At 46.0% G+C, this 24,059-nt stretch overlaps 1 protein-coding gene across 1 annotated transcript; it reads right to left on the bottom strand.

Moving 5' to 3' along the window:
- Nucleotides 1-7,091: 7,091 nt before the first annotated feature.
- On the bottom strand, nucleotides 7,092-22,626 carry LOC102435624 (myeloid cell surface antigen CD33-like; the record flags this gene model as incomplete). Its single annotated transcript, XM_014449990.2, has 8 exons — nucleotides 7,092-7,268; nucleotides 12,600-12,678; nucleotides 13,090-13,186; nucleotides 14,435-14,482; nucleotides 14,711-14,989; nucleotides 15,189-15,572; nucleotides 15,637-15,776; nucleotides 22,533-22,626. Coding segments are annotated over 8 exons (1,298 nt in total), but the record flags the coding sequence as incomplete, so codon positions are not given.
- Between the last annotated feature and the right edge of the window lie 1,433 nt (nucleotides 22,627-24,059).

Genomic DNA, 24,059 nt, shown 5'->3' with positions numbered 1-24,059 from the left:
CCAGTTAGTGTGAATATTTAGCATCGATTAATTACTCTTCTAACTACTTTATCTACAAAAGCCCCTTTGAGCTTTAGGACCACCCACTGAGGTCCAGAGTAATGATCTATTTTCCACTGTAGGAGCGATAATGAGGTTCGCTGATGTGTCTCTATTTTTTTCAAATAGATTTATTGAGGTACAGTTGATAGACAAAAAAAGGCACCTATTTAATGCTTACAATTTGATGTGTTTGGACATATGCTTATACCTGTTGAAACCATGACCATAATCAAGGTAAGAAATGTATCTATCACTTCTCAGTGTTTCCCTGTGTCTCGTGTTTTGTGGAGCTTTATTTATTTGTCGTAAGAAAATGTAAGCCCTGGCCGGTAGCTCAGTAGGTGAGAGCATCTTCCCGATACACCAAGGTTGTGGGTTCAATCCCCAGTCAGGACACATACAAGAAGCAACCAATGAATGCGTAAATAAGTAGAACAACAAATTGATCTCTCTCTCTCTCTCTCTCTCTCTCTCTCTCTCTCTCTCTTCCCCTTTCTCTAAAAAAACAAAACAACAACAACAACAAAAAACTTAATAAATAGCCTGGCTGGCAGAGATCAGTGTTTGAGTGTCGACCTATGAACCAGGAGGTCCCAGTTCGATTCCCAGCCAGGGCACATGCCCAGGTTTCGGGCTCCATCTCCAATGGGGTGCATGCAGTGGCAACCGATCAATGATTCTCTCTCATCATGGATGTTTCTACGTCTCCCTCCCTCTCCCTTCCTCTCTGAAATAAATAAAAAACACATTTAAAAAACTTCATAACTAAATAAAAAGAAACTTTAATGTGATATCTACTCTCTTAACAAAAATTTTAAGTGCACAATGCAGGCACTTCGTTGTATAGCCAGTCTCCAGTACTTATACATCTTGCATAACTGACACTTTATACCTTTGAACACACACACACCATTTCCCCTCCCTCCAGGCCCAGGCAGCCCCCACTCTATCCTCTGCTCCTATGAGCCTGAGTATCTTAGATACTTCAAACAAGTGGAATCACGGAGCATTTGTCCTTCTGTGTCTGGCTTATTCCGCTTAGCATAATGCTTGACAGGAAATGCATAAGAGAGTTCTTCAACCTGAGAGCACGGGATGTTAAATGCAGTCACATGCTGCTTCACAGGTTCCGAGCACTGTGTCCCCCGTGACTTATCAGGCGGATCAATTCATAAATTATATAAATGTGTAACCACTATGCTATACATCTGAAAGTCATATAATATTGTACATCAACTGTAATTTAAAAATAAATTATAAACATAGTACTAGAGTGGGGAAAGTCAAAGGCATGAAGGAAAATTCTGATAAGTTCAACCAGTAGTTTACTGGTAAATGTTTAACAACCAGATCATTGGGTACAGAGAGAGTCCTGATTTGTAGTGTTTTCCAATGTCCTGGGTGTAAATATTGCCATCTTGGCCAATTCCAAGCACCCAATTTGAAGTCACCGAACCTGGAGTTGGGAAAAGAAGGGCACAAGTGGCTCTTGCCAACCAGAGAGAGCCAGCTTCAATACACAACTGTATGCAATGTAATCAGAAATGTTTTTGCCTGGCAAAATCACCATATGCTAAGTCAAAAGGCCATCATTAGGCAGGAAATACATTTTTTCAACTAACACTCAGCTGATTTCCTTAATATGAAAAGAGTGTCTTCAAATCATTAAGAAATCCACAAGGAAATACAAATGGTCCTTAAAGATAATTTAACCTAGTTATCTTTTAACCTAGTCACAAAATGACAAGGCACGTTAAAATGGTACTGAGTTCATTTAGGATATCATCAAGGATGAAAATGTTTAGCAGAGAAATAAGCACATTGCAGGGCTATAAACAGAACAACATCCAGGAAACAGGATTTGCCAGTATCTGTAGAAATTACAAACATACCCTTTGATCCAGGACTTTCTTCTCTAGAAAATTATTTTACACACACACACACACACACACACACACACACACACGGGGGATGGATGTTCATACAAGTAATTCGTTACAGTATAATTTGACTTAGTTGAAGACCAAAAGCGCCATAGTTTTCCACCAACGGGGGTCCAAGTACTTTATAGAATAATATACTTCCAATTGGAAGACCATGGAGTCATCAGGAAGAATAGAGAATGTTTCCTATGTACTGATTGATCCAGAAAGATCTCCAAGGAGGGCTTAGTTCATAGTAATGCACCAATGTAACTTTCTTAGCTGTGACAAATGCGTCATGATGATGGAAGACTTTAATGATGAGGGGAGCTGGGTGAGGGATTTATGGGACTGGGGGAGCTCTGAAGAGGGGTAAGTGTGTGCCTGGAGGATAGAACAGATGAGCTGGGACGTGGAAGACGAGTCTTTGAAGGCAAGAATGTGCAACTCTCTCAAGCACCGTGGACTTGCCTTGCACACAGTAGCTGCACAGTAGTGATAAATATGTGTCGAATGACAAGCTTTGCAGATCTCCATAGAAGCAAATGCACAAGTCGCAGGATTTTGCGTAGTTTTGCTTTAATTTTGGTAAAGGAAATGACATATATCTGTTTTTCTTCTCCCTGTATCTGCTCACTCACAACCAGAGGGAATAATAGTTCAAGAAGACCAGGAGTGAGAGGTGAACAAAAGTTTGTTTTTCTCTCTAGGGACAGGGCCAACTCAGCAAAGTGCTTCCCTAATGTGCAGGAGTGGGTTGGGGGTGGGAAGAAAGGTTGGAGTATCCATGTGTCTGGCCTTTCTTTCTGGATCCGGTGTCCAAGACCTTTCCCGTGTCCTCAAGTTTTTTCTCATCCCTCCTTTATTTTGGAGGCCTCCAGCCCCACCAGGAAAAACAGGAATGAGGCTGGCGTCCAGTAGAATGCTGGGTCTGGGGGCTGAGCAGCTGGTTCTCTGTGTTTTGGTGTTTGGGGGACTCAGATAAGGGGTCACCCGTGGGAGGCCACAGGGGAGGAGGAAGCCAGCTCCCATGTGGGAGCTCCTGAGCTGGGTGAAGTCCGGAAGGAGAGGCAGGTGTAGGAAAATGTCCGGAGGACATGAACTTCCTCTTTTCAGCCCTGTGGGGAACCACACTTTCTGCCACTTTTTGACTGTGGGGGTTTGGACAGTCTGGGATAGTAAGTGCAGGAAGTGTCTGCACAGAAGTTGGGGTGGGAGCCCTGGGGTGGTTGAGACCACCCAGAGAGAGACCAGAAGGTTCCAGACAGAAATGTGAGGAAACCCCAAAATAGGGATAGCCTGTCCCTGATTGAACGAGTTAAAGCCAGCTCTGATGGGGAAAGACAGACAGCACACCCGAAGTTCCTCAGCTGGTCATGAGGACAGATACAAAATTAAAAGGAAACCTCATTTCTCCCAAGGTCTTGAACGGCTATAAAATGTCACAAGGACGCCCACTTGCAGTGGTGAATGCTTTCCTCCCATGACGCTCCGAGTCTGGTTTTGCTATTCCCATCTAACTACTCAACACAGCATCCAATTCCTAGTCAACACCCATACTGGGCGAAGGGCCCAAGCATGAGGGGGCAGCACGTCCTGGAAGGTCCTGGACACGCTGACCAGCTTCATTGACCAGGATGTCACCAGAGCTTTCCCCAGGCTCCTCCTACTCTGCACTGGGGCTGGGTAAATGGTTGACCTCCCAGGGGCGCTCCAGAGACACCCGGAAGGTATGTTGAGGAGCTGTCCTGACTGTGGTGCTGAAACAGGGTCTCCAGAGGCTTCTGTCCAGTTTGAGACCAGGAGGGAAAAGGGGTGGGGATGGATGGAACCAGGGGAGAAGCAGACCATCGGGAGTGATGTGGGCTAGGCTCCTCCCTCTGCTCTGTCTCCCATCTCTCCCGTTCTCTCTCAGGGATTGTCTGTCCTGGGGATGAGGTCCATCTGTCCCACCTGGCTGAGCCACAGGCAGGAGGATGTTTGGGCTAAGGCTCTCTGTCCACTGTCCTCTGTACCCCTCCTTTCAATAGCTTGCTTCATGCCAGCCTCACCCAAATGAACAAAATCTTTCAAAGTGAGAGGCTAATCTTCACAATGACAAAGGAGAAAACTTGAGGGTCAGGGTCAGGGATATTAGACACTCTGCCTGGATCCCTTCTCCAGTTCTGTCCACCCACCCTCGTGCTTCTGGGCAGGGGAGGGTAGTCTCAGGTCTGATGGGGAAGGGAATCACTTTCTGGATACTTATTTCTTGGCTCTGATTGATACCTCTTGCTGGACTCACCTGACAGTGTCAGAGGGACTTGGAGAGGAATGAGGCTACCTGGCTGCCTTTTGATTCTGAGTCAGGATGTGGGAAACCACGGGTCTGAGTGTCTGTTCTCTGTTGGACCAGCGACTGAGGTGCCCTGCCTCTGTATTGCTCTCGACCAATTTGCTGTCTTCTTACCACTTTCCAGAACTCTCCATGGGTTGTCTCTTGCACCATTCAAGGGGTTTATAGCTGTGAGTAGAGGGGAGGAGCCGGGGACAATGGGTCCATGCCATCCTCTCTGGATTGGAAGTTTAAGCATCAATGTTTCATGTTTTCAGCAGATGGGTTGATCTGTATTGTTATAATGACACTATGATGAACAGAAGGCTGACTCAGCTGTTCCTTCTGGGTCTAGGGCAGAAGGGTTCAGGCGTTTTCTTATACCATATCTGTTTCCTTAGGGGTCACTTTATGAACATACTAGATAGAGGCCCAGTGTATGAAATTCATCCATGGGGTGGGGGGGTCCCTCAGCCCGGCCTGCACCCTCTCCAATCCGGGATCCCTCTCAAAATCTGGGACTGCTGGCTCCTAACCACTCACCTGCCTGCCTGCCTGATCAACCCTAACCACTCTCCCTGCCTGCCTGATGCCCCTAACTGCTCCCCTGCTGGCCTGATCACCCCTATTTGACTCTCCCCTGCTGGCCTGATCACCCCTAACTGTCTCTCCCCTGCTGGAATTATCACCCCTTACTGTCTCTCCCCTGCCAGCCTGATTGCCCCTAGCCACCTCTGCTTTGGCCCCCGCCACTGTGACTTTGTCTGGAGCTGCAAGTAAATTCTGGGCTGTTTTTGTTTAAACTATTTTTAAGTTCAAATATTGGTTTATTTTCAGGAGGAAGATTATGAGCTCCGGCTTTTTCCTTCATTTTTTTTCAACCCAGACACATATTTTTGAGCCCATTTTGAAGGATAAGAGGGTGTTACCCACATGATGATTTGGTGAGGTGTGTTCCTGGAGGAGGGGTGTGGATGCTCAAAGACAGTGAGGAACGCACCAGAACAAGGGTTCTCAGAGAATGGCTTGAGGGGTTGATGACTTAGGCTATGGTGATGGAAAAGTGGACTGCATGAGATTAAGAATAACTTAGAACAGCCCTGGCTGGGTGGCTCAGTTGGTTGGAGCATTGTCCTGTACACTAAAAGGTGACAAGTTTGATTCCTGGTCAGGGCACATACCTAGGTTGTGGGTTCCATCCCCAATAAGGGTATATGCAGGAGGCGACCAATTGATGTTTCTCTTTCACCTCTCTCTTGCTCTCTCTTGCTCTCTCTCAAAATCAAATAAGCATATCCTTGATGAGGATTTTTTTTTAAAAAAAGAATAACTTAGAGCAGAGGTCAGAGACTATAGCCAAGGGGGGCTGCCTACTTTTGTAAATAAAATTTTGTTGAGACACAGCCACATTAATTGCTTTTCAGATTGCCTATGGCTGTGTTTGCACTGCAGAGATGCCTAGTTGCAACAAAAACCACACAGCTTGCAAAGCCTAACATATTTGCTCTCCGTCCCCTTACAAAGTTTTTTCCCTGATTCATGAATGTCAAATTGAGAGGCTTGTCAATGGTTCTTTTTGGCTGCGGAGATAGGGCAGTGTCTTGACTCTGAGTTTTAGGAAATTCTATAAGTGTTAGTAAGTGATTTTGCCCGAAGCAAAATAAACTGATGAATAGAGTGGATCCAGAGACATGGAAGCATGGAACAGAGTGAGGATTCTCAGAGAGAAGGCGAGGGAGAGTGTGTGGGTGGGAGGTAATCAACCAAAGAACTTGTATGCATAAATGCATGACCCATGGACACAGACAATAAGGTGCTAAAGGTCTTGGGTGGGGGTGGGGGGCGGGGGTGGGATGGAAGGGGTCAATGGGGGAATAAAGGGGACATATGTAAGACTTTCAACAATGAAGAATTCTTTAAAAAAAGAAAAAATATCTTTTTAAATTGATTTCAGAGAGGAAGGAAGAAGGAAAGAGAGAAACATCAATGATGAGAGAGAATTGAGCCCACAACCCAGACATATGCCCTGACCAGGAATTGAACCATGACCTCCTGGTACATAAGTCCACACTCAATCACTGAACCACACCAGCCAGGCACCATATGTATTTAAAAAAATTTTATTGATTGATTTGAGAGAGAGAGACATCGATTTGTTTTTCCACTTATGCATTCATTGGTTGGTTCTTCTTTTAAAAATATTTTCATTGATTTTTTTCTTTGAAAGACAGAGAGGAATGGAGACGGATAGAGAAAGAGAAAAATGGATGTGAGAGCAGGGCTTTGATCAGCTGCCTCCTGCACGGCCCCTACTGGGAATGGAGCCAGAATCCTGGGCATGGAATCAAACCGGCAACCTTTCGGTGAACGGAACGCACTCAACCAATGGAGCCACACCAGCCGGTGCCATTGATTGATTGTTGTGTGTGCCCTGACTGAGGCTCAAACCCACAGCCTTGGTGTAACAGGACAACACTCTAACCAACTGAGCTGCCGGCCAGGTTCCATGCGTACTTTTATTTAATGCTCATAGCAACCCTGCGATGTAGAACTTCTTACGCCTGATCACAAATCAGGAAATCAAGTCCCGGAGGAGTAAGGTGGTTCAGGTGGTGTCATATTCTTCTTAATCGATGAAAAGAGCATGAACTTCCTCCTAGGTCTCTCTGATTGCAATGCCTAAGATAGTTCCAACATACCATGAAAGGTATATACAGTAGTTTATAAACCCACTGCCTGTGGGGATGTGAGCTCTCCAAAAGTCAGCTGGTAGGTCCCCCTTCCTCCTAGAGGGATATGGGCATTTCGGCCTCTCACTGGGTCCTGACATTTGAGTATTCTGGTTCAGTGCTTGTCTGAGGAGGATTCTTCCCCTGAAAGCGGAGGGAGGCATAGTACACCTCTGGCTCCACCCTCAAGGTCGGGGCGGCCCCTGCAGAGCTAGTGGAGTCAGACACGGGGCTGTCTAACTCTGGTGTCTTCTGGTGACCCTGTGTGGAGAGCAAAGAACAGCAAGGTCAGAGCAAGGTGGGGACAGGGGGAGGAGTTCTTGCAATGAATTTGATTGTAATAGGATCTTTGTTCATTCTTCCATTTTTAAAAAAAATATATTTTATTGATTTTTTACAGAGAGGAAGGGAGAGGGATAGTTAGAAACATTGATGAGAGAGAAACATCGATCAGCTGCCTCCTGCACACTTCCCACTGGGGATGTGCCGGCCACCCAGGTACATGCCCTTGACCGGAATCGAACCTGGGACCCTTCAGTCCGCAGGCTGACACTCTATCCACTGAGCCAAACCGGTTTTGGCATTCTTCCATTTTTCAAAAATACATTTATAAAATTTATTTTTTGTTAATCCTCACCTGAGGATATCTTTTTCCATTGATTTTTAGAGAGGGCGGGAGTGGAGAGGGAGAGGGAGGGAGAGAGAGAGAGAGAGAGAGAGAGAGAGAGAGAGAGAGAGAAACATCGATGTGAGAGAGACATATCTATTGGTTGCCTCCTGCATGCACCCAGAATGTGGCGGAGATGGAACCTACAACCCAGGTACGTGCCCTTGACAAGAAATTGAATCCACAATCCTTCTGTGCATGGCCTGACACTCTAACCCCTGAGAAATATCCGTCAGATCATTCTTTCATTCTTTTATTGCATATTTCTCAAGGTCCCATTTAATCACTTATCCAACAAAGATAGCTCTTATTGGTTGCTTTCCAATTCTAGTGACCACTCTCACAGACCTTTGTGGAAAATACTATTATTTTACAAAGAAAGACAGTAAGTCTCAGAGAACTTAGGTACTTCTCAAGAGCACACATCTACTGGTCAGGAACTCAACCCCTGGTCTCTCAGAGCTCTCCTATGTGCCAAACACTGGATGTTTATGAAAAAGAACTTCTCCTCCTGTGTGTCTCTCCTTTATTCCCTTTTTAAAAAAAATCCTCCCCCAAGGATATGTTTTTATTGATTCATAGAAAGTGAGGAAGGCAGAGAGAAACATCGATGTGAGAGAGAAACATTGATCACTTGCCTCCCGTATGTACCCTACCCAGGCATCTAACCTGCAACCTTTTGGTTTATGAGATGATACTCTAACCAACTGAGCCACCCAGACAGGGATCTCCTTTACACTTTCACCAAGCAATTCTCTGACACCAGCTGGACATCCTACAACTGGACTCAGTCTGACACCATCTACCTGAAGATATTGTCAGATCGCACAGGTTAAAGGCTCAGTCCCACAAGATCCCCCGCCCCCACTGCCACTTCAGATGCCAATCACAAGTCCAGGTTGCCACCTGTGCTTCTGACCAACTGGTTATAAATCAGAGGTCTCTATGATTCCCTCCTCAAGTTCAATTAATTTGCTAGAGTGACTCACAGGATTCAGGGAAACTAGCCATAGAGCAGGTTGTTATGGAAGGATATGATACAGGATACAGATGAGCATTTGATGAAGAGATGCATGGGCCCAGGTATGAGGGAAGGACAAGGAGCTTCTATGTCTCGCCAAGTGCACCAACTTGAAATCTCCCTCAGCCCCATACTCAGCATTTTCATGGAGGTTTCATCATGTAGACATGATCAATAATTAATTCCATTTCCAGCCCCTCTCCTCTCTCTGGAGAATGGAGGATGGAGCTTAAATGTCTAAGCTTCTAATTATAGCTCAGTCTTTCTGTTGACCAGCCCCCATCCAGGAATCCAGAAGAGTTGCCTCATTACACCCTGGCTGGTGGGCTCAGTGGTTAGAGTGCCAGCCTGTGCACTAAAGGGTCATGGGTTGAATTCCTGGTCAAGGGCAGGTACCTGGGTTGCAGGTTTGATTCCTGGCCCCAGTCTGGCACCTATGGGAGGCAATCAATCAATGTGTCTCTCTCACATCGATGTTTCTGTTTCTCTCTCTCTCTTTCTCCCTCTCTCTTTCCCACACCCCCGCCCTCCCTCCTTTCCACTCTTTCTAAAAAACCAATGGAGAAAATATCCTCAGGTAAGGATTAACAACAACAACAAAAATGTTGCCTCATTAGAAAAAAAAAAGACTCTCCTATCACTCCGGAAATTCCAAGGGACTGAGGAGTACAGCCATTTTCTGCTATAGACTCATTCCTTGGCTCCAGAGTTACTGCAACATTTCTCAAACGAGGCTTTTCACTTCCTCTTCCTCCATTCTCTCTTGAACTCAAGCCAATTAAGATATCTGCCTGTGTAAGGCCACCAGATCTGCCTTTGTCCAGATCATTTCTGATGCCACTTACTAAGTTTAAACCAGTGGTTCCCAACATGGGGCACATGACCCACAGGGGGGAAATTAGATCTTTAAGGGGGGCAATTGGAGAATGAATTATCAACAGTGAAATTTTTGCATTTCTTATGGTTCTAAGGGCCTCATATACAGTATATAAATATATATTGTGATGTATTTATGCATTTCAGTTCTCTATTGTATGTTTTGAAACTTTGCTATTTTTTAAATCACTTCATATTACTGTTATTTTTTAAAACAATTTCTTAGTGATTTCTTCCTTAGTACTTCAACTGCCCTTTCATTCTTTTCTTTTTCTTTTTCATGGATGCCATGTTCTTTGGAAGCTTGTTTAGACCACTTAATGGCCTTTTAGGCTTCCTCCACGTGAATAGGAGTTCACTTTTTGAATAATAAGAATTCTATGTCACGGGGGTGGATGGGCATCAGGATTTTAGAGGTGCTTAGGTGGGGCATGGCCAAAAAAAGGTTGGGAACCACTGACTTAAACGGTCATTTCTCAGACCCTATTTTACCAGACTTATTAGCATTTGAAAAAAGGTGAGGACTCTCTCACCCTTGAAGTTCCATCCCCATTTGGCCACCAGGACCCAACTCTACACTCTCCTGGTGAATTATTTTTCTTCAGTGGACTGTTTGCTCTTTTCACCACACCTCCCCCTACTCTATGTGCTGGAGGGCCCCAGGGCTCTGTCCGCAGACCCCTTCTCTTCTTTGTGGCTTCATCCACTATCAGACCTTGATGTAGAAGACCCACAAGTCTCTGTGCCTCCCACCTGGACCCCTCTCCTGAACTCCAGACTCTGGCCATCTACTTGTCATCTTCACATAAACATCTCAGAAGTGCCTCAAACTTACCGTAACCAAAATAAAGTTTGATCGCCTCTCAAAAACATACCTTTCCTGCAGGGTTGGCAATTTCAAGAATTGGTACTTCAATTCTTTAAGTTGCTCAGGGCAACCACATTAGAGTCATCCTTGGTATCTATGGATATTTGTGGACATCTATGGACCCTTATGACATTGTTGGACATCTGTGACATCCATGAATATATCCATGACAATCAATGGACATCACTGACCACCTTTGAATATCTATGACATTCCTGGACATCTGTAATATCCATAGAGTTATCTTTGACATCTATAAGCATTTAAGAGCATCTATGACTATAGATAGACCTCTATGACATCACTGGACATCTATGACATCTATGGAGTCCTCCTTGACATCTATGACACCTATGAGGTACAGGCAGTGAGCTCACACCCAAGTGTACCCTATCATTCTATTGGCAAATCCTGTTGACCCCACCTGCAAAATGTATCCAGACCCCAACTGTTTCACACCAGATTCATCACTGATGCCCTAAGTCTGTTTTATGGACCAAACTGTCAAATTCATATGTTGAAGCTGTAACTACCAATGTGACTATATTTGGTGATAGGGCCTTTAACGGGGTATGTAATTTTTTAAATGGGGTCATTAGAGTAGGACCCAACATGACTTGAGTCTTCATAAAAAGAAGAGAGGCCAGGAATACATGAGCACAGAGAAAAGGCCAAGAGAGAGCAAGAAGGTGGTCATCTGCAAGCTCGGAAGGGACATTTTACATTTGTAATGTAATAATTTATAAAAATACAGATATTGACAAGTGGGAGATACTGGCCGAAGCGAAAGATAAATGCATGGGTGATGGCTGATCATGTGCTCAAAAACCTCACAGTGGTATCCACATAAGTTAGAGTTTGATGAGAGTCAGAACTTGGAGGATGAGCAGGAGCAGGGTGGGTTGAGGCAGGCATGTGAAAAGGAGGGGACAGCTGAGCGATGATTCTGAGATGCAAAAGGCTTACTTTGCTGGAGGCGAATGAGCAGGTAAGTGTAGAGGGCACAAAGCATGGAAGGTGACTGGTTTTCCTGGCTCAAATGCCAGACCAAGTTGTCTGGGTGCTCGGCAGTGTGGAGAACCAGTGCATTTCAGACTTGGGTGTGATGGGGCAGTGCTGGGGAGGAGAGAGGGGAGGGCTGCAGCAGACATGCTTTGCAGTTTATTAGTGCAGAAAGAGCTGGTGGAGGACTGGGCGGGACAGGGTCGGGTCTCTGGTTGGGTGTCAGGGACAAGAATAGCATTGGTGTCCTAACCGGTTTGGCTCAGTGGATAGAGCGTCAGCCTGTGGACTGAAAGATCCCAGGTTTGATTCCGGTCAAGGGCATGTACCTTGGTTGTGGTCACATCCCCAGTAGTAGGTGTGCAGGAGGCAGCTGATCGATGTTTCTCTCTCATCCATGTTTCTAACTCTCTATCCCTCCCCCTTCCTCTCTGTAAAAAATCAATAAAATATATTTTTTAAAAAAGAATAGCATTGGTGATATGGAGAGCCCAGCAGAAGTATATTTTGGGGGTGTATTAACCATGTGCATTTCATGTTTTGACATCTGGGGCTTTGATAACCCTAGAGAAACTGTCCCTGTCAGGACTAGCTAATTTCTAGAGATAGTAAAGGACTTGCCTCTAAGTATGACTTTCATATTGCAAACCAACCAGTCCATTCCAAACTCCATGCCTCCAACCATCTCCTTTATGGAACTCTTACACTTCTGACCAGTCCCCTCCTGCCCTGATCACACCAGAACCAGGGACCAGACAATGAGAGACAGTCCCTACAGCCCAGAGCCTGTTGAAATTATTCAAACTAGCTAGTCCTAAGCCTGCTTCCCCTGCCTCACCTCACCTTCCCCATGGAAACCACCATCAAGGTTCCTGCCCACATTTTCTCCTTCACTCCCTCTGCCTCCTGACCGACCCTGGTGCTGCCCTGTGTGGCTCTGTGGTGTGACGTTTTCCCCTCTTGGGAACTGTGAGGAACAAATCAACAAGGTGTCTCCTGATCTGTTGGCCTGACATACCTGAAAAATAATAAAACCTACATTTTCCAAAGGAGTGGAAAGGTGAAGAGCTCCTTTCTGGACACGCTGAATGGAACGCAAATGTGGGCCACCCAGGAAGTGGGGACAGGGTTGCATGCCAGCATGTCCATGTTACTCACCAGGGAAGCTGGCTCCATGGCAGTGTGGATGTTGTCCATGCCCATTGCTGTCCTGGCTTTCTTCCTGCGGGTCTTCACTCTGTTGGGAGACATCAGGGTCTTTGACACATGGTCACTCTTTGAGGCTGGAGTGAGTGACTAGGGAAGGTCAAGAGTGGGGCAAGACCAGGAGCCTTCATAACAAGACTTTGTTTTTTGTTTTTTTTAATTTTTTTTAATTTTTTTATTGCTTAAATTATTACAGAGAGTATTACATATGTCTCCTTTTTTTTTTCCCCGCCCTTGACAATCCCCTGGCCTCCCCTACCCCCCAGTGTCTTATAACAAGACTTTGGAACAAGGTTTTCCCCCACACCTCCTGATTCAAGCCTGGCTCAGTGGCTATGGGCTGCATTCTCACCACCACGGCACCCCTTACCCTTGCTCTGGGCCCTCACAACCCCTCCAGGTCCCTATTCTCAACCTCTGGCCTACACCTGTCCCATCTCACACAAAATAGATGAGGCAGAGACAGCCAGCCAGCAGTGCAGTGACACCGGCTCCCCCAACAGCCGCCCGAACCACGTCTGCCTTCGTCCTCGGTTCCCCTGCAGACAAGAGAGATATGGGTGAACTCCAAACTTGATGAGCAGGCATGTATCCACTCTTCTCAAGCATGAAGAGATGGGTTACCCTCTCCTCCCATCCAGGGCTGAGCAAGTAGGTCCTCCAGAACCATGGGGTGAAGGACACGGTCTACATGACATCTCATATCCAGTCCCCACACTCCTGTGAAGCAAACCTCATCTATTCTAGGACCTGGGATCTTCTCCATCTACGGTTTCTCTGCCACAGACCCCAGACCTGGCTGCAGCAGGACCTTGAGCCTCAGTGTCCCATGGGCACTCCAGAGAGAGACACACACAGAGTGCTGTGGGTTGCCGAAAGACCTCTCTTTTTCCTTCCTGGGAAGGTGTCAGAATCTTCTCTCCTGGCCTCCACTGGCCCTGTTGCTCAGGGTCAAAGGTGGTGTTTTGTGCCTCCAAAAGAAGGTGAAATCCAGGAGGTTCTCAGACCTTCAGGCGAGACCCAGACATCTTTCCTAGTCTCATCTGGCCATGCCTCCCAGGAGCCTTGGGGTCAGGGATGTGTCTCTGAGCATCACCTGTTACAGTCTGATGGAACTGCTGAGAGAGTCCTAACAGGGTTACTGACCAGTCAGGGTGGGGACCAGATGTCATCACCAATGGGAAAAGGTCAGGAGGAGGATAGGGCTCCAGAGACAGGTCAAGGTGAGGGCCAAGGGGAGGGCAGGCAAGAAATAGAGATTTTCAGAGAAGTGAAACTGCTCTACATGACACTATAATGGTATACACATGTCATGATACAATGTCTAAGCCCATCGAGTGTACAACACCAAGAGTAAACCATAATTATGAGTTTTGGTTGACAATGATGTGTCAGTGTCGGTTCATTGATTGTACAAATGTCCCCTCTGGTGGGGGATGTGCATGTGAGGGAGGGTTCGACAGGGTTAGGGGAAATCTCTCTGCCTTCTGTCTCCTGCTCAATATTGCTGTTAATTTATAACTGCTCTTAAAACTAAAGTCTACTCTAAAATGCCCCAAACATTTGTAACTGGGGGAAGATAAAGAGCATCTGTTAGGATGGGCAGGGAGAAGGTTGTGGTCAATCTGGTCAGACAGCAGTTGGAGGGTATTGGGGAAGAGGTCAGATAGGGGTGCTCACATTTAACTGCACCCACACCTCCCTGCTGAACTCTGAAGTCCAGTTCTGAATCACCCAGACAGAGACACACGTCAGTCAATGCCCCAGGACAGAAGGCTCCTTCCCACCTGCACTGTCTCCTAGGCAACCACCTGGTGTTGGGTTCTGTGTGGCACCTAGGACAGGAAGAAAGAAATTCCTTCTTCAGTGGGCTGAGATGGAGTAAGGATCATTTAGGCATTCCCCCTCCACCCTCAGAGACCACAGAAATGCAAGAGGGACAGGGCTTTGTGCTCTAGGTCCCCTACACAGCCTGGCCTCCAGGACAAAAGCACCGATCACACCTGCCTGGCCCTCCTGCTCTGCACACCCTCAGGGACCTGCTGTTCCGACCCAGCACTCACAGGTGACGTTGAGCTGGATGGTTGTCTCCACGGTCACACCAACGGCAGGAAAATGCACCTGACAGGTGAGGTTGGTGCCATGGTCCTGGGGCCGTGGGGTGAGGGTGAGCACGGAGGAGAGACGGGTCCTGGGGCCCAGGGAGCTGTGGGCAGCTGACGTCCAGGAGAAGATGGGGGGTGTGCCCCGCTCACAGCCCCAGGGCACAGAGCAGGTCAGGTTCTTGGGGAGGCCGCTCTCCAGGGTCTCCGGGATGAGGATGTTGGGTGTGTGGTTGAGGGCTGGTGGGAGGGGGAGACAGGGGATCAGGAGGGAGGACTCCAATTGTGGCCCTGAGAGAAGCCTCAGCTCTGGTTCAGCTCCTGCCTCTCAGCCCAACAGGCTGTACCCCGACCTTCTTCCAGGATGGGGGTCCCATTCCAGCCCTACCAGGAGCCACCATAACCTCTCCTGTGGCCTCTCCTGGAGTCTGTTCCATACCTGTCACTGTCACGGAGAGCGTGTTCCATTTGTAAGAATATATACCAGAATATTTTGCCTCAGCCCGAAAAAAGTAAACTCCATCATCGGTCCTCCTGGCGTCTCTGATGTCCAGGGAGCAGTTCTTGGTCCTGGGATCCCCGAGGAGGTGGAATCGGCCCTGGGTCTCCTCCTGCACGTTACGAGCCGGGTTGTTTGTGACCACAGCAGCATCGTGGAATTCATTAGCTCCTTCCTGGAACCAGTAGCCATATGCAGGGAGAGGATTATTCCAGGAGCTCCCCGGGTAGATGAAGGTACAGGGCACAAACACGCACAGGCCCTCTTGCACTGTAACAGGTGTCTGCACTCTCACCGTGTATCCACTATGCTGAGCCAGGGACCCTGCAGGAAAAGGAGGGTCAGCTGCAGCCCCTCCTCACTCCCCCCTCTCCCTTCAAGTGCTCACCTGCCCACAGCAGGGGCAGCAGCCACAGCATCTCTGACATGTAGAGTTTCTGGGCTCCTGTGGGTGAAAAAAGAATGAAGACGGTGGGTGGGGGGACCGTGGTGAGACCACGGAAGCTGGGGAGGAGCACGAGATCTCGGCTGTTCACAAAAGAGGAACCTCAGAGCCCAAGCGCTTCCCCTCTCTGCACAGAGCAGGCAGGCACCCCACAGCTGAGAGACCCAGGACACCCTCCCAGAGAAGGACAGACAGAAAGCTGACTCCATGTCCTGTCCAATTTTGGGTCTTCCCTGCAGCTCCAGAGCAGAACCAGGACCTCTGAAGAGGGGACATCCGGGGAGGGGACACTGGATTCTCCTAAGAGCCTCCCGTTGGGGGCTTTTCTGAGCTCTGGTGTCTAAATCAGAGAGCTGGTTCACTCCTGCCTTGACTGGAGGTGCCAGCCTCATCTAGAAGCTGTGGTCGGTCCTACAAGGCGTAGGAGTCTGTAATGTCCATGTGAGAATTTAGGGCAGAAGGAAAGAAGGGGGTCCCAAGTGAAATGAAGGCAGCATTCATTCATTCATTCATAAAACACTTAGTGAACATCTACGTGTTGGTTGACTGAAGACAAGACAAGAACAGATCCATGGACTTGGTCTATGTCCCTGAGATGCTCCCCACCCAGTGACATCACTTCCTCCCAAACACAGTGTTGTTGGGTTGGCTTTAGATCTGCGGTCACTCATCAGTCTACCACATGTCCTGGTGGCATGCTGGGTATTTCGTAAAAACACAAGTGCGGGTTCCTATTTTACATCTTATTGTAATTTGCCGTGTTTCAATGATGGCATCTCCAAAGTGAAAACCGTGTCACATCTTCATGTAACACAAAGGGAGACCACAGGTTCCCTGATGCCAGGGCAGGAAACTCTTCTCTACGATTCCTGTCACTCAGAGTGTGTTAACGGGAGAGACTGTCTCAGTTCCTCATCACGCAGATGAGCATTTCCTGTCATAGAAAAGCGCTGCACAGTTGTGGATGAACAATGAGCTCAAACATTTCCCTTATATTTGCAAAGTTCTTTCCAGATGGAGTATGTTTCTCCCGAGCTTTAGGAGTAAGACGATATTTGCCTTTCAAATAAATAAAGTACATGCTTTCTTGTGTCAGCTAGAGTTCACAATTTCCTTTTTGCATTGACTGCTGGGATTCTCAGGGATATATCTAGACTTAATTTCAGAAACAGTGTTATTCTATCTGTCTGGTAGAATGATTTCTTTTTTCCTATGCTATTTTTGTTTTGTCTTAAAATATGGCTACCTTATTAGTGCTATAAAATTGTAAGGCACCTCAAATTCTAAGTTGGATTATAAGGGCTCTGATTTCTACATAAAATAAAAATATGTAAGGTTGATCAAAAATATGCTTCTCACAGTAAAATGTGGTTCCAAGAACATAATATTTCTAGGAAACATGAGTGGAATATGCAGCTACAATTAAAATTTAGGTTCAGCTCATTAGTTTTCCATCTGTGTTGTGGATATGCATCTGGCAAAGTCTTGACCCCGTGACATAAAAGCATTTGCCACTAGATATTTGTAAAATCCTTCTAACACAGTAGTATCTAGATAAGCAGTTCTCAACCTGTGGTTCGCGACCCCTTTGGGGGTCGAATGACCCTTTCACAGGGGTCACCTAAGACCATCAGAAAACACATATATAATTACATATTGTTTTTGTGATTAATCACTATGCTTTAATTAGGTTCAATTTGTAACAATAAAAATACATCCTGCATATCAGATATTTACATTATGATTCATAACAATAGCAAAATTACAGTTATGAATTAGCAAAGAAAATAATTTTATGGTTGGAGTTCACCACAACATGAGGAACTGTATTAAAGGGTGGTGGCATTAGGAAGGCTGAGAACCACTGATCTAGATAGATGAGCCTTCAGTCTTACTAATACAGAGAGACTTTTGTGCCCTCATTTGGTGGATAAGAAATTGAGTTTTGTCCTGGCTGGGGAGCTCGGTTGTTTAGAGGTCTTCCTGATACACCAAAGTTGTGGGTTAGATCCCAGGTCGGGACACAAGCCCTGCCTCTGTGTCCTGTCCCAACTCAGGAGCTTCCCTTCAGCACCAGAGCAGGGCCAGGCCCTTTGAGGACATCTGAGGATGAGACGTGAGTCTTCAAGAAGCAATCAATAAATGCATAAAAAGTGGAACAACAAATCGATGTTTCTCTCTCTCTCTCTCTCTCTCTCTCTCTCTCATACTTACCTTTTCTCTCTCAAATCTAAATAAAAAATAAGAAAAAGATATTGAATCTCCAGTAAGTAAAATGATACCTTGTTCTAGGCTGTTAAAAAAAACATATAAGAATATAATAGAAAACCCATTACAAGTGCTGTGTATTATAAAGAAAGTTATACCATTTTCATGGAAGGGAGAATTCTGTGAGTTCTAATTGTATTTCTTTTAATAACTTCATAATTTACATAAAATAAAATGTAGCCACTTGTGTATGCATTTCTATGAATTTGAACAAATGGGATTGATCCACAATCAAAATATAGAGCATTCCCACTACCACCGACACTTTCCCCCACGTCTTTGTAGTTCATCACTGCCACCTCCAGCCCCTGATTCACCGTCAATCATGGAGAATTAATTCTGTCTATAGGAGAATTCCTATAAAGTACTGATTTGTGTCTATATTCTCTCACTCAACATAATATGTGTGAAATTGATCCAAGTTCTACATATGTGTTCTCTTTAATCTATTATTACTCAGTGGTATTCCATTGTATCTCATCCTGGTTTTAACCTGTAATTTTCTAATAACAAGTGATGTGAAGCTTGTTCTCATGTGGGTAGCTACCACTATTTTTCTTATTAGGTGAAATGGCAGGTTATTTTTTCGGCTATTTTTTTTTTTATAAAACTGTGGTAACACAAACTTAACAAAACATTTCTAATTGTCTGGGTCAGTGGCATTAAGGACATTCACATTGTTGTGGGACCATCACCACCATCCATCTCTAGATCTTTTGTCATTTTTCCCAAACTGACTCTCTGTGCCCATGAAAAGTACAGCTCTCCATCCCCCCAGATGCTGGCAACCACCATTCTACCATCTATGTCTATGAATTCACTAGTCTAAGTACTTTATAAAAGTTGTATCACACAGTATTTGTCCTTTTGTGATTGACTTGCTACACTTAGCTTAGTATCCTCAACCCACATTGTAGCATGAGTCAGAATTCACTTCCTTTTTGAGGAAGAATAACATTTCCTTGTATGTGTACACCACATTGTGTTTATCTGTTTTGGGTTGATGGGCCCTTCGGCTATTTTCACCTAATGGTGAATAATGCTACTTTGAACAAGATGTATAAATATCCATTAAAGTTCCTGCTTTCAATCCTTTGTGTAAGTACCCAGAAGTGAAAATGACTGGTTCTTATGGTAATTCTATTTTTAATGTTTTGAGGAACTGCCACACTGTATTTAAAAGCAGATACAGAACCTTGGAATGTAGAGCAAAGCCCAAGAGTTTCATTTTTTTCATATCGGCTCCAAGTCTTGTTATTTCTTGTTTTTATTTTATTTGATTGATTTCAGAGAGGAAATGAAAGGGAGAGAGAGATAGAAACAATGATGAGAAAGAAACATCATCGCTGGGCATGCCTCCTCATGCCCCCTACTGAGGATAGACCCCCACAACCCTGGCATGTGTCCTGACCAGGAATCAAACCAGAGACTTTTTGGTTCCTGGGTCGACACTCAACCACTGATCTATACCAGCCTAGCTCCTTTAGCTCTCTTTGAAGTAACTTTCACAGAACAGCAAGCTCCTGCTCCCTAAAATATGGGTCACTCATGAGGTGACCCACTAATGTATCGGAACATGGAAGAGCAGAGCAAACATGGCCTGGAGACATTCCAGGATTGCAAAAGGTCACATGGGCAGTGCAGAGGGCTGAATGATGGCCGCCCAGAGATATCCAGTTCTTAATCCCTGGTACCCCAAAATGTTCCCATGTAATGGAAAAGGGGACTTTGCTGATGGAATTAAGGTAAGGATATTCACATGAAGAACATCGTAGATTATTAGGGTTGATCCCCGAATGCAGTCACGAGTCCCCAAGATAGAAGTAGCAGGTGACTCTCTACAGGCAGAGCAGGATGAGGCCATGTGACCAGGAGATAGGTCTCAGTGATGCAGCCACACACCAAGGACAGCCGGCAGCTGTATTAACTGGAAGAAGCAAGAGACAGGTTCTCTCCTTGATCCTCTGGAGGGAGTACATCCCAACCAACAACCGGATTTCTACACAATAGAACTCATTACACACGATGGGGTGTAGGACATGTTTCCCCAAGATGTGGCACCCAATCTTTCTTTGTTTCTGAGGTCTCCATCAACAGTTTAGAAGGGCAGAGGGAGAAGATATTTTTACTCCCTACATGTATTTCTGGTCTCAAGAACTAAGAAACTAAATTTCCATTTTTTAAAGACACAGAGTGTGTGGGAGTTTGTCACAATGGCCCCAGGAAACAAATACAAGTGGCAATTCATGGAGCACCTCTGGGAGGACGCAGAGGAGGAGTAGAGAAAAGATCTTCACCAGACTCATCCCTTTGTTCCTCTTTGCAGCCAATTTTCACAAAGGGTTGTCTGGACTCACTATTCCCATATCCCCTCCTCCAATTCTCTCCTGCAGTTGCTCCAATCATAAATTCACAACTTTTCCACCAACCATTGAATTCCCTGTTGTCAGGATCTCCAACAACAATGTGTTTCTTTGTGTCTTCTCTTCTCTATATGCCATCAGTCCTTTTCCTCCCTCATCTGTTGTCATCATCTCACACTGACTATCCATGTTCACATCTCCCATCTGGACCCCTCTCCTGATCTCCAGACCTTCACACCAGCTCTCTCACTGACAGCCGCTGTTGGATATGAAGTGTCTTCTCAGAATGAACATCACCCTCAAACCCTCCTCTCTGTGTCCATCAAATACACATTTTCTGATGCTCAGGGGAGACACTTGGGCACCACCATTGCTCTAGACTTTCAGTCCCCAAGTCAACTGGAACTTCAATGTATATCCAGAAATTAAACCTCACTCTCCACCTCACTTCCCTGGTTCAGCCACCATCCCTCCTTGCCTTCTGTGTCCTTCCCATTCTGTTTGGCTGCTATGGACACACTAGTCTATTCTGAAAAGAGCCCCCATGAGAATCTTTTACAAAGAATGTTCAACCATATCTCTGATTCCCTCAGTGGCTTCCCAGTTCCTGCATTTGCTGCAAGCTTTCACTAGGCTGCACACCATTGGGTCTGCACCTCCCTCCAGGGGTCTACCCTTCCAGGAGCCCCTGGACTGTTATGCCAGAGTCTTGTATCCATCACACAAAGGCTGCTTCTGCGTCAGAGCTGGGACACTGCTCCCCATCTTCCCAGCTAATCTCCTTTAGGGCAAAACACAGTCTGCTCTCTCACCAGCATCAAGTCTAGGCTCAGAATCACAGTTCATACTCTCAGATGTTGGAATTGTCCCTCCATGTCACCTGATCTTTCCTTGTATGATTCCTCCTCAAACACATATCACCATCCAATAAGCTGTAATAATTTTTAAATTTCTTTTTAATTTATCCTCTTGTCTCCAGAATGACAGCTTCTGGATGACACAGATTTTTCATGCCAGGTTCATGGCTGCATCCCCATTACCTACAACAATGCCGGCACATAGTAGGTGTTCAGTTATACTTTCTAAAGTGTCTGTATATAAATGACTAAATATGATTTCATTCAAATCCATACAAGAATCACACACACACACACATCACACACATGTTCAATTGGATGACTATTAACTAAGTTCGAAGTATGATCATCAGTTGGAGATGTAGGGATGGGGAGGGAAGGGTATTTAAGCCGAAGGAACTGCACATGCAAAGTCTAAGAGCCACAAAGGCCCTGGCCCAGCCAGATGTGGAGATGATGTGAGATGAAGGGAGATAATAGAATCTAGTGGAGACTCAAGCAGGAGACAGACCACGCTGAGCCCTCAAGTCCAGCCTGTGTGGTTGCACCTCATCTCTGGCCATGGAGAGGAAGCATCATGTTCACACTGTGCAGGAAGTGGACCATGTGTCTCTGGATACACAATCTGGAAGCAGGTAGCTGGTGGGTTCAGGGACCCAGGGAAGAGATGAAGCCACAGGAACAATCCCAGCATGATGGGCAGGAGAAGACCATCAATATAGGCTGTGATTGGGAAGAAGGATGGACAAGTCTTAGTGGATTAGAGAGAATGGGATGGTCTTAGAGAAGGGGGCCACCATGTCATCACTGTGATGGGAAGCCCAGCAGAGAAGTGGGTTTGGGGAGGAAGGTGACAGCTCCATTTTATCAATGCTGATGGGCAGATGTGTGAAAGGTTTCAGTGGGTGTTGGGTGGTGAAACACCTGCACCACTCACCTGAGGGATTAACCTGAGACTGTGTGTGCATCCTCTGTGCTCCTTTGGGGCCTCAGGACCTTCCTCCTGTGGCACCTGACTCTGAGGGAAGACACCAGATCTTTCAGTCTGATCGCATCAGGTCCAGTGGGCAGCAGATCCAACCCCCTGTTCCCTGTTCAAGGCCTGGAGAGGAGACTGAAGTGGGAAAGGGTGTGCCTGGCCTTTCACAGGTACCTCCTGATCACTGTAGGTACCTCCTACCCTGGAGACCTGGCTTATGGGACACTCAACAGGTCTGTCTCTATGTAGTCCTGATTCACCACACCTTCACCTCCTTCCAGCCCTGCCCCTGACCCATCGGGATCCAAGGTCTCAGTTCAGCACTCAGCCTCCTGCCCCCAGGCCTCCCTTCCCCGCCTGAGCTGAGCTCACATGAGGATGATGAGGCAGAGGACGAGGAACAGGATCTTGACAGCGGCTTCCCCGATGGCCACCAACACCACCTCCACCCTGGGTCCTGATAATCCTGCAAGAAAGAGGGACGAGGATGGAGCCCCCTGCTCGGCTGCAATCCCATGTCCTCCTGTTCCCAGTAGGACCCTGGACATCATTCTTCAGGCGTTCCTGCATCACTGGATTCAGGACCGCTTGGGCTCTCACCCTAGGCCAGTGATGGCGAACCTTTTGAGCTCGGCGTGTCAGCATTTTGAAAAACCCTAACTTAACTCTGGTGCCGTGTCACATATAGAAATTTTTGTATATTTGCAACCATAGTAAAACAAAGACTTATATTTTTGATATTTATTTTATATATTTAAATCCCATTTAACAAAGAAAAATCAACCAAAAAAATGAGTTTGTGTGTCACTTCTGACATGCATGTCATAGGTTCGCCATCACTGCCCTAGACCCTGCCCTGATCCCCAGCAGTTGGACAGAACTGGAAATGTGTAAATTGGAATTCATCAAATTGAAACATTCTGATGATCAACAGACATGATGGGGAAAATGAAAAGCTAACCCACTTAATGGGAGAGAACATTTGCTAGCTATAGATTCGATAAGCAATAATAACCCGCCCATATGCCAAACTCTTAGAACTCAACAACAAAAAGTCAAGGAACCAGATTAAACAATGGGCAGAGACTCGATATAAAATGTTCTTTAAAGGTGATGTACAAATGAACAATAATTCCAAGATAAAATAAGCGGCATAATAATTATCACAGAAATGCAAATCAAAGCCACGTTGAAGTAGCCTTTCACAACAACTAGTAGCCTATCATTTTTTTTAAAGGAAAATACCCATGTTGGCAATTGTGTGGAGAAATTGGAAGCCTTATACTTTGCTGGTGGGAATGTAAACTGATGCTGCCACTGTGGAATACAGTCCGGAATTTCCTCAGAAAGTTATACATAGAAAGTACCATTTGACTCAGCAATTCCACTCCCAGGTACATGACCTAAAAAACAGAAAACATGTCTGAACAAAAAACGTACATCAAGTTCCCAGCAGTATTATAACCGCCAAAAACTGGGAACACCCAAATGTCCATCAACTGATCAACAGAAGAACTGAATGTGGTACATCCATACAAGGGACTATTATTCAGACAACCCCTTAATGCCCTTGTTCTCCGTTAGTGAAGATGAGCACACAGCCAGGTCCCTTCATGCCATGGACAATTCCACAGTCACAGAGATGGGGGGGGGGGGCGGGTAATGTCTGTCTTTCTGATGGCAAAGGACCTACTAGGTCCTTCAGGTGAACAACCAACGCTCACAGCAGCGTGTGGACACTGCTCACTTCCAGGGGAAGACTGAGCTTCTGAGGGCAGACTTGAGTGCCTCTAAGGAAAAAGTCTTGTGTTTTTAATAATTGATGGTTAGAGGGAGAGAGGGAAGGAGAGAGAGAGAGAGAGAGAGAGAGAGAGAGAGAGAAACATTGGTGTGCTGTTC

This window comes from Myotis lucifugus, unplaced genomic scaffold (assembly GCF_000147115.1).
Source record: "Myotis lucifugus unplaced genomic scaffold, Myoluc2.0 scaffold_1610, whole genome shotgun sequence".
NCBI classification, from domain to species: Eukaryota; Metazoa; Chordata; class Mammalia; order Chiroptera; family Vespertilionidae; genus Myotis; species Myotis lucifugus.
The sequence above is the reverse complement of the archived record's forward strand: the minus strand, read 5'-3'. Positions and strand labels throughout refer to the sequence as shown.